Here is a 17,041-nt window from a genome sequence, read left to right on the forward strand (position 1 = left end):
TTACTTCTCACAGCCTGGAGGCTGGGAAATTGAAGGTCAAGATTACAGCATTTGTTGCATCTGGTGAGGACCTGCTTCCTGATTTATAGATAGCAGTCCTCAGTCTATATCCTGACATGATGGAAGAGGAGGCCTACATCTATTAAAGAAATGGAATCAATACCTATTTCTCTACAATCTCTTCTAGAAGGTGGAATCAGAGAATACTTCCCAACTCATTCTCACAAGGCCAGCATTACCTTAATACCAAAACCAGACAAAGACAACACAAGAAATGAAAACTGTACACACACAAACATTTCTCATGAACATAGATGCAAAAATCCTTACCAAGCATTCAAATGGAATCTAACAATGTATAAAAGAGAATTATATACCCCGACCAAGCAGGTTTACTCCAGGTGTGCAAGGCTGGTTCAGCACTCCGTCACATCAAAAAGATACAGGTGAAAATTCACGATCGTCTCAACAGATGCAGAAAAGGTATTTAGCAAAATCCGACACCCACTTACGATAAAAGCTCTCAATAAACTAGGAATAAGGGGGAACTTCCTCAACTTGATAAAAACTGCTATTTATAAACTCTATGGCTAACATCACACTTCACAGTGAGAAACTCAAGCCGTCCTATAAAATGGGAACAAGGCCAGGTTGCCCTTCACCACTCACATCTGAAAGTCCTGGGAGTCCTCCTTAACGCAGTAAGAGAAGAAAAAAAAGTATACGGATTGGGCCCCGGCCAGTTTGGCTCAGCTATTAGAGTGATGGCCCTTGGACCAAAAAGTCGCAGGTTTGATTCCCAGTCAAGGGCATGTACTTGGCTTGCAGATTCAATCCCCCGCCTGGGGATGTGAGGGAGGAAACCAACTGGTGTGTGTCTCTCACATCAATGTTTCTCTCTCTCCCCCCCTCCCTCCCATTCTATCTGGAAAAAAAAAAGTATACAGATTGGGACCTGAGAAAAAAAATCTGGCCCTGGCTCAACGGTTGGAGAGTCAGCTCCCGGTCCAGAGAGACCCAGGTTCGGTTCCCGCTAAGAGCATGTACCTCGGTTGCAGTTTGTCCCCGGCCTGGTTGGGGTTGTGTGGGTGACAACCAGTCGATGTCTCTCTCTCACATCAATGTTTCTCTCTCTCTCCCTCTCGCTCTATGCAAAAATGTCCTCGGTTGAGGGAAAAAAAAGAAAATCTGTCATTTGCACCTGAAACCTAATATAATAATTGTAATTAAAAATAAAAACAAACAAACAAAAATCTGTCTTTGCAGATAACATGACTATCTATGCAGAAAATTCACCAAAAAACTCCTGGAATTAGCCCTGGCTGGTTTGGCTCAGCAATTAGAGCATTGGCCCGCAGACCAGTGATTTGATCCCTAGCCCTGTTTGGGGTCGTGTGGGAGGCAACCAGTTGACGTGTCTCTCTCATATCAATTTCTCTCTCTCTCTCACCCCTTCTACTCTATCTGAAAATCAATGGAAAAATATCCTTGGGTGAGGATTAAGAAAATAAACAAACAAAACACTCCTGGAATTAATAAGTAATTATAGCTGGGTATAAATAAAAAATATATATAAGATTTATATAAGAAAACTACAAAACTCTGATGAAAGATATGAAAGATCTAAATAAATGGAAAGTCCATGTTCATGGAAAAAAACACTCAATATTGTCAACGCGTTAATTTTCCCAACTTGGTCTATAGATTCAACACAATCCCTATCAGAATCCTAGCAAGTTCTTTTGTGGATATGGACAAACTGATGCTCAAGTTTACAGAGGTGCAAATCCAAGAATAGCCAGCACTCGTGCTGATGGGAAAGAACAATGCTGGAGAACTCTATAATAATCAATACTGTGTGGTATTGGCAAACAAACAAAAAGATACATAGATCTATAGAACACAACGAAGTGTCCAGAAATAGACCCACACAAATGCAGGGAACCGATCTCGGACAAAGAAGCACAAGCAACACAATGGGGCAAGAACGACCCATTCAACAAGTGGCACCACACACACACACACACACACACACACACACACACAGGAATCTAGGCACAGACCTTACACTTGTCACAAAAATCACCCCAAAACAGATTCTAGACATCAACATAGAGCACAAAAGTACAAAACTCCTTAAAGAAACATAAAGAAAATCTATGTGACCTTGGACTTTGTGATTAGTTTTTACATTCAACACCAAAAGCAGAATCCATGTAAGAAAATTGGTAAGTTGAACTTTGTTACAATTAAAAATGTCTGTTCTACAAAAGACATTGTTAAGAGAATGAAATAAAAAGAATAAAAAGACAGGCTATAGACTATCTGCCAAAAAAAAACCAAAAAAAAAAACCCATACTGGTCACTCTCCTTGGGTCCTGCAGGTGACATATTTTTCTTTGGCTCTGAGTTTTGGAAAAATTCATGTTCCTGACCCTTGTTTCTATTTCATACATTTTCATACATTTAATTTGCAAAAACATACTGTGATATTATTACATAATGAAGTAAAACAAAAAAGAATTTGTATCCAAAATACACAAATAACTAAAAAACTCAACAATAATAAATGATCTAATTAAAAAATAGGTTACATAGCTTCAAAAAGATGAACAAAATCCACAAACCTTTACCTGGAAAAAAGAGAGAAGACTTAAATTACAAAAAACAGAAACGAGAGAGGGAACATTACTGATTCTACAGGGGCAAAAAGCATTATAAGAGAGTACTATGAACAACTATATGTCAAAAATGAGATAACTTAGGTGAAGCGGACAAATTCCTAGAAACACAAAACCTACCAAGACTAAATCACAAAGAAATAGAAAATCTGAATAGACATATAACAAGGACTGAATCAGTAATAAAAAATATCTCACAACAAAGAAAAGCCCTGGAGCTCACAGCTTCACTGATGATGGCAGGAAACATTTAAAGAATGAATACAAATCCCTTTCAAACCTTTCAAAAAATAGAGGAGGAAACACTTTCTAACTCATTCTATGAGGCCAGCAAAAACACTCAAGAAAGGAAAGCTACAGACCAATATTCCCTCGGAACACTGATGTGAAAATACTTAACAAAATACTAGCAAACTGAATTCAGCAGTGTATTAAGGAGGTTATACACATGACCAAGTGGGATTAATCCTGAAATGCAAAGATTCCGTTCAACATATGAATACGGATCAATGTAATATGCACACCAACAAAATGACGGCGAAAACTACATGGCCATCTCAATTGATGCAGAAAAAAGCATTTGACAAAATTCAATGCCTTCATAATACAAACACTCAACAAAATAGGAAGAGAGGGAAACAACCTCAACATAATAAAAGCCATATATGGCCCAGCTGATGTGGCTCAGTTGATTGAGTGTTGACCCATATACCAAGAAGTCACCAGTTCAATGTCCAGTCAGGGTGCATGCCTAGGTTTTCTACTCAATCCCCAGTAGGAGGCATGCAGGAGGAAGCCGATTGATGTTTCTCACACCAATGTTTCTCTCTCTCCCTCTTCCTTTCTATCAAAAAAATCAATAAAAAAATATTTTTAAGAAAGCTGTATATGAAAAACCCACAGTGCATATCATACTTAACAATGAAAGACTGAAAGCATTTCCTCTAAGATCAGAAATAAGACAAGGATACCCACTTCACCACTTCTATTCAATATGGTACAGAGAATAAAACTGCAAAATATACATTCTTCTCAAGTGCACATGGAACATTCTCAAAGATAGACCACACATTAGGACACAAACTAAGACTCTACAAGTTCAAGAAAATTAAAATCATATCAAGCATCTTCTCATATCACAGTGAATGGAACTAGAAATCAATTACAATACAAGTCAATTACACTCAAAAACATTCAAACACATGGAGACTAAATAAATAGCATGTTATTAAACAATGAATGGGTTACCAAGAAGATCAAGGAAGAAATAAAAAATTCCTGGAAATCAATGAAAATGAACACACAACAACACAAAATCTATGGGACACAGCGAAAGCAGTTCTGAGAGGGAAGTTCATAGCACTACATGCCTACCTCAAGAAACAAGAAAAATTCCTAAGAGCAGAAATAAATGACATAAAGACTAAAAACACAATACAAAAGATCAATAAAACCAAGAGCTGGTTCTTTGAAAAGATAAATAACGTTGATGAACCTTTAGCCAGGTTTACCAAGAAACAAAGAGAGAGGACCCAAATAAACAAAATCAGAAACTAAAGAGGAGAAGTAACAACTGACACCACAGAAATACTAAGGATTGTTAGAAAATACAATGAACAATTTTACGCCAACAAATTGGACAACCTAGGCAAAATGGACAAATTCCTAGAATCATACTATCTTCCAAAACTCAACTGGGAATAGTCAGAAAACCTGAACAGACCAGTAACAACTAAAGAAATTGAATTATTAATCAACAAACTCTCGGCAAACAAAAGCCTGGGTCCGGACAGGTTCACAGGAGAGTTTTTACAGCATATTCAAAGAAGAATTAACACCTATTCTCCTCAAACTATTCTAAAAAATTCAAGAGGAAGGAAGATTTCCAAGCTCTTTTTATGAGGCCAGCATAATCCTAATTCCAAAACTAGATAAAGACACTACAAAGAAAGAAAACTACGGGCCAGTATCCCTGATGAACATAAATGCCCAAATCCTCAACAAAATATTAGCAAATCAGATCTAGCAATTTATTATAAAAATTATTCATCACGACCAAGTGGGATTTATCCTAGGTATTCAAGGCTGGTACAATATTTGCAAATTAATAAATGTGATACAAAATGAAAGATAAAAATCACATGATCATATCAATAGATGCTGAAAAAGCACTTGACAAAATCCAGCACACATTTCAGATAAAAACGCTCAGCAAAGCAGGAATTAAGGGCTCACATCTCAACATAATAAAGGCCAATGTGAAAAACCTACAGCCAACATCATACTCAATAGGCAAAAACTAAAAGCATTTCCCTTAAGAACAGTAACAAGACAGGGATGTCCACTTTCACCACTTTTATTCAACATAGTACTGGAAGTCTTAGCCACAGCAATCAGACAAGAAGAAAAAATAAAAGGCATCCAAATTGGAAAGGAGGAAGTAAAACTGCCATTATTCACAGATGACATGATATTGTACATAGAAAACTCTAAAGACTCCATCAGATTTAATAAATGAATTTGGTAAAGTAGCAGGATACAAAATTAACAACCAGAAATCGATGACATTCTTTTTTTTTTTAACCCACATTGGAGGATATTTTTCTATTTATCTTCAGATAGAGTGGGAGGGAGAGAGAGAGAGAAACATCGATGTAAGAGGGACACATCGACTGGTTGCCTTCCACATGACTCCAAGCAGGGCCGGGGACAAACCCCAATCGAGGTACATGCCCTTGGCCAGAAATGAACCCGTGATTCATCGGTCCACAGGCTGATGCTCTACCACTGAGCCAAACCAGCCAGGGCACGATGGCATTCTTAAACACCAATAACGATCACTCAGAAATGGAAACTAAAAAAAAAATCCATTTATTATTGCAACAAAGAAATAAAGATACTTAGGAATAAACTTTACCAAGGAGGTAAAAGATCTGTTCTCAGAAAACTACCAGAGATTGGAAAAATAAATAGAGGAAGATATAAAAAGGTGGAAGCATAGACCATGTTCATGGATTGAAAGAATCAACATCATTAAAATGCTCATACTACCCAAAGTAATCTACAGGTTCAATGCAGTCCCTATTAAAGTACCAACAGCAGCCCTGGTTGGTTTGGCTCAGCGACTAGAGTGTCGGCCCATGGACTGGAGAGTCCAGGGTTCAGTTCCTGTTAAGGGCATGTACCTCGATTGTACTTTGTCTCTGGCCCCAATTAGGGTCGTGTGGGTGGCAGCCACTGGATATGTCTCTCTCGCGTCAATGTTTCTCTTTCTCTTTCTTCCTCCCTTTCTCCCTCCTGCTCTATCTGAAGATAAATGTAAAAATTTCCTTGGGTGAGGATAAAAAATAAATAAAGTACCAATGGCATAATTCACAGATCTAGGACACTCCATAAGTTTATATAGAACCAAAAAAGACCCCAAATAGCCACAGCAATCTTAAAAAAAAAAGAACTAAGTGGGAGGGATCACTCTACCAGATATCAAGTTATAATACAAAGTCATCATAATCAAAACAGATCAATGGAACAGAACAGAGAACCTAGAAATCGACCCAAGACAGAATGCACAATTAATATTCAACAAAGGAGGCCAGAGCATACAATGGAGAAATGACAGTCTCTTCAATAAATGGTGTTGGGAAAATTGGACAGGAACATGCAAAAAAAATGAAACCAGACCACCAACTTACACCATACACAAGAATAAACTTAAAATGGATAAAAGACTTAAATGTAAGTCATGAAACCATAAAAATCCTAAAAGAAAATGTAGGCAGAAAAATCTCAGACATCACATGCTGCAGAATTTTCACCAATATATCGCCTAGGGTAAGAGAAACAAAGGAAAAAAATTAATAAATCATCAAACTAAAAAGCTTCTGCATGGCAAAAGAAACCAGCATCAAAATGAAAAAGGAACCTACTCTTTGGGAGAACATACTTGCCAACGATACATCAAAATAAATAAAGTACTCATACAACTCAACAAAAGGAAGACAATTCAATTAAAATATGGGCAGAGGACTTGAACAGACACTTCTCCAAACATTACATACAAATGGCCTAGAGACATATGAAAAAATGCTCAACATCACTAATCATCACAGAGACGCAAATTAAAACAACAATGAGCTATCACCTCACACCTGCCAGAATGGCCGCCATCAATAAATTATCAAACAAAAAGTGCTGGTGAGGATGTGGAGTAAAGGGGACTCTAGCACACTGCTGGTGGGAATGCAGACTGGTGCAGCCACTGTGGAAGCCAATAGTGTTTCCTCAAAAAATTAAAAATGGAATTGCCATTTGACCCAGTGATCCCACTTCTAGGAATATATCCTAAAAAGCCTGAAACATCAATCAGAAAGAATATATGTACCTCTATGTTGATAGCAGCACTATTTACAATTGCTATGATCTGGAAACAGCCCAAGTGTCCATCAGTAGACGAATGGATAAAAAAGCTGTGGTACATATACACAGTGGAGTACTATGCAGCTGTAAGAAAGATCTCTTATCCTTTGAGACAACATGGAGGGACCTGGAGAGGATTATCCTAAGTGAAATGAGCCAATCAGAGAAAGACAAATACCACATAATCTCACTTATTTATGGAATATAATGAACAAAATAGAGCTAGAGACATAGAAAAGAGTATGGTTCAAATTGACAAACCTCAGAAGAGGGGAATGAGAGGGAGGGATGAGATAAACCAAAGAACTTATATGCATGTATACGTAACCAATGGATATAGTCAACAATGCTGGGGCGGGGTGGGGGGCAGGATTGGGAGGAGGTTATCTAGGGAATTAAAAGAAGAAACATCTGTAATAAAAATAAATTAATAAAAAACAACTAAAAAGAAAGATCTCTTACCCTTTGAGGTAACATGGAGGGACCTGGAGAGTATTATGCTAAGTGATATAAGCCAATCAGAGAAAGACAAATACCACATAATCTCACTTATTTGTGGAATATAATAAACAAAATAAACTGATGGTCAAAAGAGATCCAGAAACATGAAGGTAGGGAACAGACAGACAAACCTCAGAGGGATGGGGATGGTGGGAAGAGATAAACCAAAGAACTTATATGCACAACCAATGGACACAGACAATAGTGTGGGGAAGGCAGGAAGGGGTGGGAGTGGGGAGAAGGGGGTCCGTGGTGGAAAAAAGGGGGGACATCTGTAGAACTTTTAACAATAAAGGTAAAAAAAAATGCATTTGTCAAAATCCAAGTACAAGATACTAAACCTTAATGTAAATTATGGACTCAGTTAAAAATGATGTATCCATATTGGTTCACCACTTGTAATGAATGTGAGCCCCACCAACACAGTTGGTAAGGCAAGATGTGAACACTAGAAGAAATTGGGGGGGTTGGGGAGAAATTCTCTGCACTGTTTGTTGAATTTTTCTAGAAATATAAAATTTTCCTAAGAAAACAATCTATTAACTATAAAACAATCAATGGAAAGTAAAGAGTAAGTAAAAATATAGATAAAACAAGAATATCAAATACTGACAAATGTTGAAACTTGGGGATAGGTACACGGGGGGGGGGTATTATACTTTTCTGTTAACGATTTAAGTTCAAGACTTTCCACAATAAAGTTTTTAAAACTCTTGATTAACTCAAGAATTATATGTATAAAACGAGAGAAATAAACAAGTTCTTTAAAAAATCAAGTATTAAATTATTAGAGAGAACAGCCGTCCACTCCCGTGAGCGAGGCGAGCGCTGGCGCGGGCGGGGGACAACACAGAAAGAATGGAGAGGGAAATGTGTGCACCCTCAGGGGTTCAGAAACGCCAACAACCCTGATACAAGGACAAACCACCACGTCCTGTGGGAAGGACAATCAGCACCAGCTTTCCAGAGGGCAACAAGGACCAACCTGAACTCTAGAACCCATGGCCCACTGGCCTAGCTGCTCTGTCCCAAAACAAAGGGATTGGCTAAAGACAATGGACTGAATTAACACATGTACAGCCCCTTCGGCATGAAACCTGTACTCGATGATCAAAAAATTCCCTCACTGGTGAACAAATTCTTTTTTTTTTATGTTTTTATCCTCACCCGGGGACATTTTTTGCATTTATCTTCAGATAGAGCGGGAGAGAGAGAGGGAGGAAGAGAGAGAGAGAGAGAGACATTGAAGTGAGAGAGACACATCGACTGGGCCCACCCACAAAACCCCAACTGGGGCCAAACAAACTGCAACCGAGATACATGCCCTTAGTGGGAATCGAACCTGGGTCTCTCTGGTCCAAGGGCCGACACTCTAACCACTGAGCCAAACTGGCCAGGGCTGATGAACAAATTCCTAATGGCACTGGGAACTCCCAAGAGAGCAGACATTTTGAGGACGACAAGGAGAGAGAGCAGGTACTGACCACAGATCCAGTTAGAGCTCCGGGCAGGCCTTGGAGACCAAGGAAACCTCTCTCCCTCCCACTCTTCCCACTGCTGCTGGAATCCTGAATCCTCCCCTCCATTCCAGCCAGCACCCAGCCTCACACCCCAGGGAACACAGCAGAGGCACAGGCAGGCCCTTTCCACCAGTGCACCTCTGTCCCCTTGCTCTCCACCCCTCCGCAGGCCCGGGAGCCCAGCACTGCCTCAGGGCCCAGTATGCTCCTCCCTGGCCTCTCCATCAGGGCCCACACCACCCTCAGCACAGACACCTGCTGGCCTGTCTCCACCTTACTCTCCATTGCGGCCATGCTCCCTTTTGGCTATCTTTTTCAACCCCCCTTCATAGTTAAATTTTTTAAATTGCCTTATTGCTGCCTCCCACCCCCATCCAGCTCCATTCCCACAACTCCAAGGAAACTGTGGTCACCAGTGACCCCATGTGGCTGAGTCCAGCCATCTTTTCTCCATTCTGATCAGAGCTGTACCTAACTCAGCCAAGCACCCCTGCTGGCTGAAAACCCCTTCCCCTCTGGCTCCCATGATTCCGAGCCCCTTCTTGTCTGCAGCCCCCCACCCCCACCCCCGCCCCGCCCCCGCCCCGCCATGGCCCCATGCTCCCGCTCTCCCAGATTCTCTTCAGCTGTGCCTCTATCAACACCACCCGCTCCTGGGCTGGGCCCTGGTCCTTCCTCCAGCTGCACAGTTTCTTTAGGTAACCTCACTCAATTCCATGATTTCAAACACCTCTGACCTCATCTGACACAGCAGACACACTGTGAACATACATGCACACACTTTGGACACACATACAAAACCTTCAGAGGTTGGGTGCTGGCTCCCTCGCATCAGCACCTAGAGAGTATCTCATACTTAATTCCTCTCAAAATTTTAGTCATATGAGTTCTAAGAAAACCATTAAGTACCTCCAAAAAGGAGGAAAAATTTGGATACAATAAATAGTGGTGAGCCCAGCCGGTGTGGCGCAGTGGTTGAGCATCAACCCTGCACCAAGAAGTCGCAGGTTTGATTCCTGGTCAGGGCACATGCCCAGGTTGTGGGCCCAATCCCCAATGGGGGGTATGCAGGAGGCGGCCAATCGATGTTCTCTCTCATTGATGTTTCTATCTCTCCCTCTCCTTTCCTCTCTTTCTAAAATCAATGAAGAAAAATAAATAAATAAATAAATAGATAGTGGTGAATAAAATAACCAATAAAATGTATACTTACATTTTATTGGCTGTGTGGAGGGGAAAATGAGAATATGGAACTGAGACCACAGAGAGGGTCTGGCCGTGGGGAGTGGAAGGTGAGGTGCTGGGAAGGTAGAACACAGGGACTGATCAACTCAAAACAGTTACTGAAAGTCTCCAGTGGTTGTTTTTAAAAGCTGAAAGAGCCCTTGCCAGTTTGGCTCAGTGGTTAGAGCGTCGGCCTGCGGTCCAGAGAGACCTGGGTTCAGTTCCCACTAAGGGCGCATACCTCAGTTGCAGTTTATCTCCAGCCCTGGTTGGTCATGCGGGTGGCAGCCACTCAATGTGTCCCTTTCAGGTCGATGTTTCTCTCTCTCTCTCTCTCTCCCTCCCACTCTATCTGAACAAAAAATAGAAAAATGTCCTTGGGTGAGGATAAAAAAAAAAAGCTGAAAGACATCCACTAGAAGAACAGGGAAGGAAACAAGAAAGCTTACCAAATTAAAATATAAAACAGAGCCCTGGCCAGTTTGGCTCAGCAGGTAGAGCATTGGCCCATGGACCGAAGGGTCACAGGTTCGATCCCTGGCCTATGTCAGGGTTGTGCCAGAGGCAACCAATTGATGTGTCTCTCTCACATCGATGTTTCTCTCTCCCTCCTTCCCTTCCTTCCACTTTATCTAAAAATCAGTGGAAGATATCCTCAGATGAGGACTAACAAAAAATAAATAAATAAAATAAAATATTGGGCCAAAATTCCAACTTCCCAACAAGCACAATCGTAAATGGATTAAATTAATCTATAAAAAGACAAAGGCTCTCAGACTGAATTAAAATATAGTTATAAAATAAAGGGAGCCCTGGCCGGTGTGGTTCAGTTGGTTGGAGCATTGTCCTGTACATCAGAAGGTGGTGGGTTTGATTCTCGGTCAGGGCCCATGCCCAGGTTGCAGATTCAGTACCCAATTGGGACAAACGTGGGAGGCAACTGATCAGATTTTCTCTCTCTCTCTCTCTCAAAAAAAAAGAGGATATAAAAGGGTTGAAAGAAGGAGATAAAGAAATAAGACTTTAAATGGGACCAAAAAAGGGTTTTCTGTATTGGTAACAGTCAGGAACACATACCTCTAACAACATGGTCTTGAAATAAAAAGCAAAGTTGGGCCCAGCCCCTGTGGCTCAGTGTTTGAGCATTGACCCATGCACCAAGAGGTCGCTGGTTCGATTCCCGTTCAGGGCACATGCCCAGGTTGTGGGCCCGATCCCACGTGGGGGGCATGCAGGAGGCTGCCAATTGATGTTCTCTCTCATTGATGTTTCTATCTCTCCCTCTCCCTTCCTCCCTCTCTAAAATCAAAAAAGAAAAAAATAGAAAAATTTTTAAAAAAGAGAATTAAAATAAATCAATAAAGATTCAGAACATATTTACAATCAGCTCCTCTCTCCCCATCTACCCACTTGAAAAACCGTAAACACCCTCCTTGGTAACATGGGTAAAGAGGGCATCAACACTGAAGTTAGTAATGGCTGAGAAATGAGCAGCAATGAGAGGAGCATAAGGCAAACCCACACAGGGCCAAGGGGACAAAAGAAGGCCTGAGCCTCAATTGCAGGAATCGGAAACTATACACGGACAAGAAGAAGCTAAGGTCCTCTGTCCAGAAGCCAGAGCCACCACAAAATGAAACAGAAGAAAGAAGAAGGGAGGATTAATGAGGCAGAAACAAGGCAGGTTTGATCAATGGAGTGGCTGTTTGGAAAGACCTCTGTAATAGTGACAAACTTTGGGATATCTAACCAAGATGAACAGAAAAAGTGACCAAAAAGTAACATCAAGAAACTGTAAAAACGACAAGAGAGCCCTGGCCGGTTTGGCTTAGCAGTTAGAGCATCAGCCCGAGGACCAAAGAGTCTCGGGTTTGATTCCAGTCAAGGGCATGTACCTCGGTTGTGGTTTGGTCTCAGGCCCTGGTTGGGGTAGTGCAGGGGGCAACCAGTCGATGTGTCTCTCTCTCTCTCACCCTCCCATTCCATCTGAAAATAAATAGGAAAATATCCTCGGATGAGGATTAAAAAAAACAGCAACAGGAGAATATTGGTGGCCCTCACATGGAGCCACTCCTCCCCCAGGTGCATTTGGAAACATGCAGTATGGGTTTTGGTTTTTCTTTTGTTTTTGGTTGTGCAGTGGTGGTTGTTCTAGGGTCCAGGAAGTCCTGAATGGCCTGTCACACAAGAGCCTCCTGAGGTGTTAATTACACCTCCAAAGACAAACTCTCATCCAGATGAAATGAACAATGTGGCAGTAAAATGTTTTCATGTACTTATAATAGGCAAAAGATCCTATCCTCAATATGTAAGGAATATCTAGAAACCAATTTTTATAAGTCCTAAACAGTAAAATAGGGGGAAAAGCAGAAACAGAGCCAAAATATAAAAATACACCCAACCCATCTATACAGGGACAAAGATGTGTAAGCTAAAGTGTAGTAAGTAATCTAAAACATCACACAGCAAATTTTAACAGCAACAGGAGTAAAAGTTGGGAGGTGGGTAAGAAGGAAATTTTCACCACTTCTTAGTCTGTATATTTCTGTAGTGTTTTAAGTTTTACAGAAGACAATGTATTCCACTTGGAGAGATGTTTAAAATCTTACTATTAATGTCCAAGTTGATTAACCTCTAGAATATTAATGAAAACGTGAATGGAAAGAACCTCCCCATCACTCTGTCTACTATCATTTTCCTAATAGTTTTCTACATCTATTTGACTTTACACTTAGATCCTAACCCATTTGGATTTATGTTTGTGTGAGGTATGCCGTGGACACTGACCTCACCCCATGCAAGGGGAATACCAAGTGTTGGGGCCTCATTCACTGAGTAGCTGACCTCACAACTAGAGGCTTCTCGGCTGCTGGGGATAAGCTGTCCTACATGAGTGTTGTCTATAGGGTCCAGCTACTAGCGGAGCAAGACCCCTACGGGCCAGGCAGTCGGAGCCTAAGGTGGGTACTGACCTCGGCTGGGGCCAGGCAGGCTACTTGGGTTCGGCGCGCTCCCTCTCTGAAGCTCGTCCAGCTTCTCCTGCAGCTTGCGCACCTGGCTGTCGGAGCGGCTGACGCGCTGTCGCAGGCTCCTGAGTTCACCGTTCTTCTTCTCCACCTGCTCCCGCAGGCAGCAAGCCCGGCTCCGGTTCTGCCTTGCTGAGAAGCAGTAGGAGTGCAGCGAGTCGATGAGCTTGCAGGCCCCCGATGCTGAGAGGATGACCTCGTTGATGGACATGGGGCTGGCATCGCTGTGCTCACTTTGCACAGCCTCTGTGGCTGGCTTTGGGGTGACATCTGTCGGGGGAGCAGAGGGGCTTTGAGAGGGCTTCTGCGGCGTCGCAGTCAGAGACGAACTTGGGGGGCTCTGGGCTAGGCCCTTGTCAGGCCCCAGGCTAGTCCCGCTGCAGCCGGGCTCCGTGTCTCTCTTCAGCCTCTTCCGGTCCACAGGCTCCCGGGGGACGGGTGGCCTCTCTCGGGTGTGTTTGGAGGAGAAACTGTAAGAATGAAGTGAGCCGATGAATTTGCAGGCCCCAGATCCCGGGGGGGTAAAGTCATCCATGGAAATGCCACTTTTATCCACCAGGCCCTCATCGGGGGCAGTGTGGCCCTCATCGGGGGCAGTGCGGCTCTCATCACCAGCGTCGCATGCAGACCTGTTTGCTTCTGCCCTGCTGCTGGATGCTGTGGTGGCCACAGCGTCGCCTGGAGGTCCCTGCATAGCCTGCAGCGCACGCTCCTGACTGGCGGCTTCACTCTGCAGGGCAGCCCGCTTCAACTTGCGGGCCTCTGGCTTGGCCATCAGGTGCTCACTCGAGGAGGACGGTGAACCTGCAGCTCCTTTCCCGTCAGCTTCACTCGCACGTCCCCTCAGGCCCCCGGAGGCTTTTCTGGTGTCCTTTCTCCTGCTGCGGCCATGGCCTCCAGACCCCCTCTTTTTCTCAGTCAGGTGGAAGATGGAGGGCACGGCCGTGGGCTTGAGCAGGCGGTGCTGATCCTCCAGCCTTTTGGAGAAGCTGTCTTTGGTAAAATGTTCACTACAGAGGAAAGAATATTTAGTAGGGGTCCAGTTGTCCCTCTGAACAGCTTTTAACCACTGGATCAGACGCTTTGAGTCTTTTAGGGGGAACCTGCAGGCCAAATGAAGGAATTAGAAGGAATAATTACACATCTTTACCTAAAATCATCAACTATAAAAAGCAAAACAAGTATTTTTGCAAACACCCAAACCTATATTGGCTTCACCTATTTAAGAATTTGGTAAACATTTAAGAACAAAGAACACATTGCGTTTACAGGTTACCACTGGAATGGAAAAATGGAAGACCCTGAAGAAGCTTAGAGTCACAGGGTAGATAGGAATAAAGGTAGATAACTCCTCCCAGAATGCTAGGAAAAGCACAGGATGGTGTCCAGACTTCAGGAAAAGCTCCAGGAAGCCCGGGAAATAGTTCCTAGAAGATCATGGCTGAGCAACCCTGCTGGTGTGTCTGGGATGCAGTTTGGGTGCTAAAAGTGGGATGGTTGGTAGCCCTATTTAGAAGCCGGACCAGGTGTGGGCCAGAAGAGATGGGAGCCAGAGGCCAGGAGAACATCCCAGAAGCCCAGGACTGTTCCTGGCCCTCACTGTGACACAAGCAGCTGGGCATGGAAGACTAGCTCTCAGGGAACATCAGACTCAAAGGTATAGTTCTGTGTTCCTTCTACACTCCTATCCCTGGAAGGCACTGAACAAGTCACTTAATAATCTTTTCTTCTCTTTAAGGCAAGATCTACACTTAGAAAACTCTGACCAAACTGTGCACAGTGGGGCCGTTTGCTCCCTCTGAGGTCATGTAACCAACCTGAGGCCACTGTGAACCAGGACAGGGTGGAATCTCACTCTTCAGGAAGTTCTCCTCCACGTGACCTTCTAAACTTCCCCAAGACCCTCAATTCCCACGTCCTTGCCCCTACACCACGTTAGACCATTATGAATGCCAAGAGCAGCCTTCTCTGCACCGCTTTGCCTCATTTTCACAATGGTAACAGAACTTTTGGGAACAGAGGCTCTGAAGGAAACTGAGAAAAGCTGGTGGCTGCTACAAAATGATCTAGTATTACTTTGATACATTGTAACAACTTAAGATTTAGTGCACCACGGCGGACTTTCAGTAAGGCTATAAGTAACAAGTGCCACTGTGGCTGTAAAAATTAAATACTAATGCTCTCCATCATACAGCAGGCATGCCCCTTCAGGTCACGGTTGTGGGGCCTCCTGCGCGTACGTGGGCTCCGGAGGCCCCCTGACCAGCGGGGCAGGCGGGAAGAAGGTAAGACCCTTGCCCTGCACGGCCCCCGGCGGGGCGGAGAGCCCCTTACAACCTCGAGGGGGAAGCCGGCCAGGAAGTGCCACCCCCTCCGGGGCAGGAGGCTGTCGGGCCGCTACAGGGATTCACCTCTCCGCCGGGGCACAGCCACCTTTCTGTCCCCGGGACTGGGACCCTTTCAGCAACAGCGCCTGGAGCGCGTGTGAATCCACGAGGTACAAGACGCATTTGCTCCACCGCATTCCTAATGGCAGAGACCAAGGCAGCCTCCCTCGCGATCAAAACGGCAGGCAACTTAGAGCCAAAGCAGAGGACAACTGACCTAAGGAAGAGGTTTCCAGAATGCGGCGCTTCTGGAAACCGGCGGCGCCTACTCGAATCAATGGAGCGCGGCGGCCGCGGGGTGGGGGCGAGGGAGGCGAGGCCCCCGGTGGGCGCCGAGTGGCCGTGGGGTGGCCTCCCTCCGGCTGCGGGGTGGCCTCCCAGTGGCCGTAGGGTGCGCGAGGGACGGGCGCCGCGGCGCGCGGTGGTCCCCGGCAGGCGCTGGTGGCCGCGGGATGGGCGCCCGGCCCAGAGACGGCGGCCGCGGCCAAGGTCACACAGCGCCGGGCGCTGACTCACTCGCAGGACCAGCCCCGAGGCCCGGCGCGGAAAGTGCCCCCTCGGGCCGGGCCGCGCGGCCTCAGTTTCCCCGGCGCCCAGCCGGGCCGGGCGGGGGCGTGGCCGAGCGGGCGGCGGGCCGGGCCCGGTTACCTGTGGAAGGAGACGGCGCGCTTCTCCCCTTTGCCCTGCCGGTTGGAGCAGTTCGCGGCCGCACAGCAGATCACCATCTCGGGCCTCGGGCCGCCGCGCCACCGCCAGGCTCCGGCCCTCGCCTCGTCGCGCCGAGCCCGGAGCGGGACCGCCCCGAGGGGAGGCGCGCGGCGACACGGCTGCGGGACGTGGGAGCCGGCCCCCGCGGCGCCGTACGGCAAGATGGCTGCGCCCGCCTCCCCGCCGTGCGCCGCCGGCCGTCGACCCTCGGCGCGCCCGCGGTCTCAGGCACCCGGCGGGGCCCTGCCCGCGGCTCGCGGCGTCGAGGGGTGGGCAGGGGCGCCCCGGCCGGCGGTCCGTACGACGACATGGCGCGCCGACCCGTCCGTACGGCAAGATGGCCGCGCCTGCGGGAGCGGGCGCACGGCGGGCTGACGCGCTCGCCCGAGGCCTCGCTGCCCGCCGGCGCCTGCTCCCACCGCCCGGCGGGCCGCTGCTGGGCTCCTCGGAGCGCGCGCCGAAGGCCGCCGGGGTGCCGAGCGCACAGGGCAGGCTCTTCGTCCCGGGCCCCGCCGTACGTCAAGATGGCGACCGGCGCACTTCCGGCCCCGCCCGCGCCTCGGATTGGCCCTGGCGGC

At 45.6% G+C, this 17,041-nt stretch overlaps 1 protein-coding gene across 1 annotated transcript in view; it reads right to left on the minus strand.

Annotated features, from left to right (window-relative positions):
* The window catches only part of THAP4 (THAP domain containing 4), a 39,361-nt gene extending 22,855 nt beyond the window's left edge, over positions 1-16,506 (minus strand). Inside the window, exons 1-2 of the mRNA XM_036254097.1 lie at positions 16,404-16,506; positions 13,315-14,471 (exon numbers count right to left, since the gene is read on the minus strand). Of these exons, the coding sequence (XP_036109990.1) occupies positions 13,315-14,471; positions 16,404-16,480 (1,234 nt within the window). The 5' untranslated portion in view covers positions 16,481-16,506. The remainder of the gene's footprint in view (positions 1-13,314; positions 14,472-16,403) is intronic.
* Between the last annotated feature and the right edge of the window lie 535 nt (positions 16,507-17,041).

This window comes from Molossus molossus, unplaced genomic scaffold (genome assembly GCF_014108415.1).
Source record: "Molossus molossus isolate mMolMol1 unplaced genomic scaffold, mMolMol1.p scaffold_m16_p_11, whole genome shotgun sequence".
NCBI lineage: Eukaryota > Metazoa > Chordata > Mammalia > Chiroptera > Molossidae > Molossus > Molossus molossus.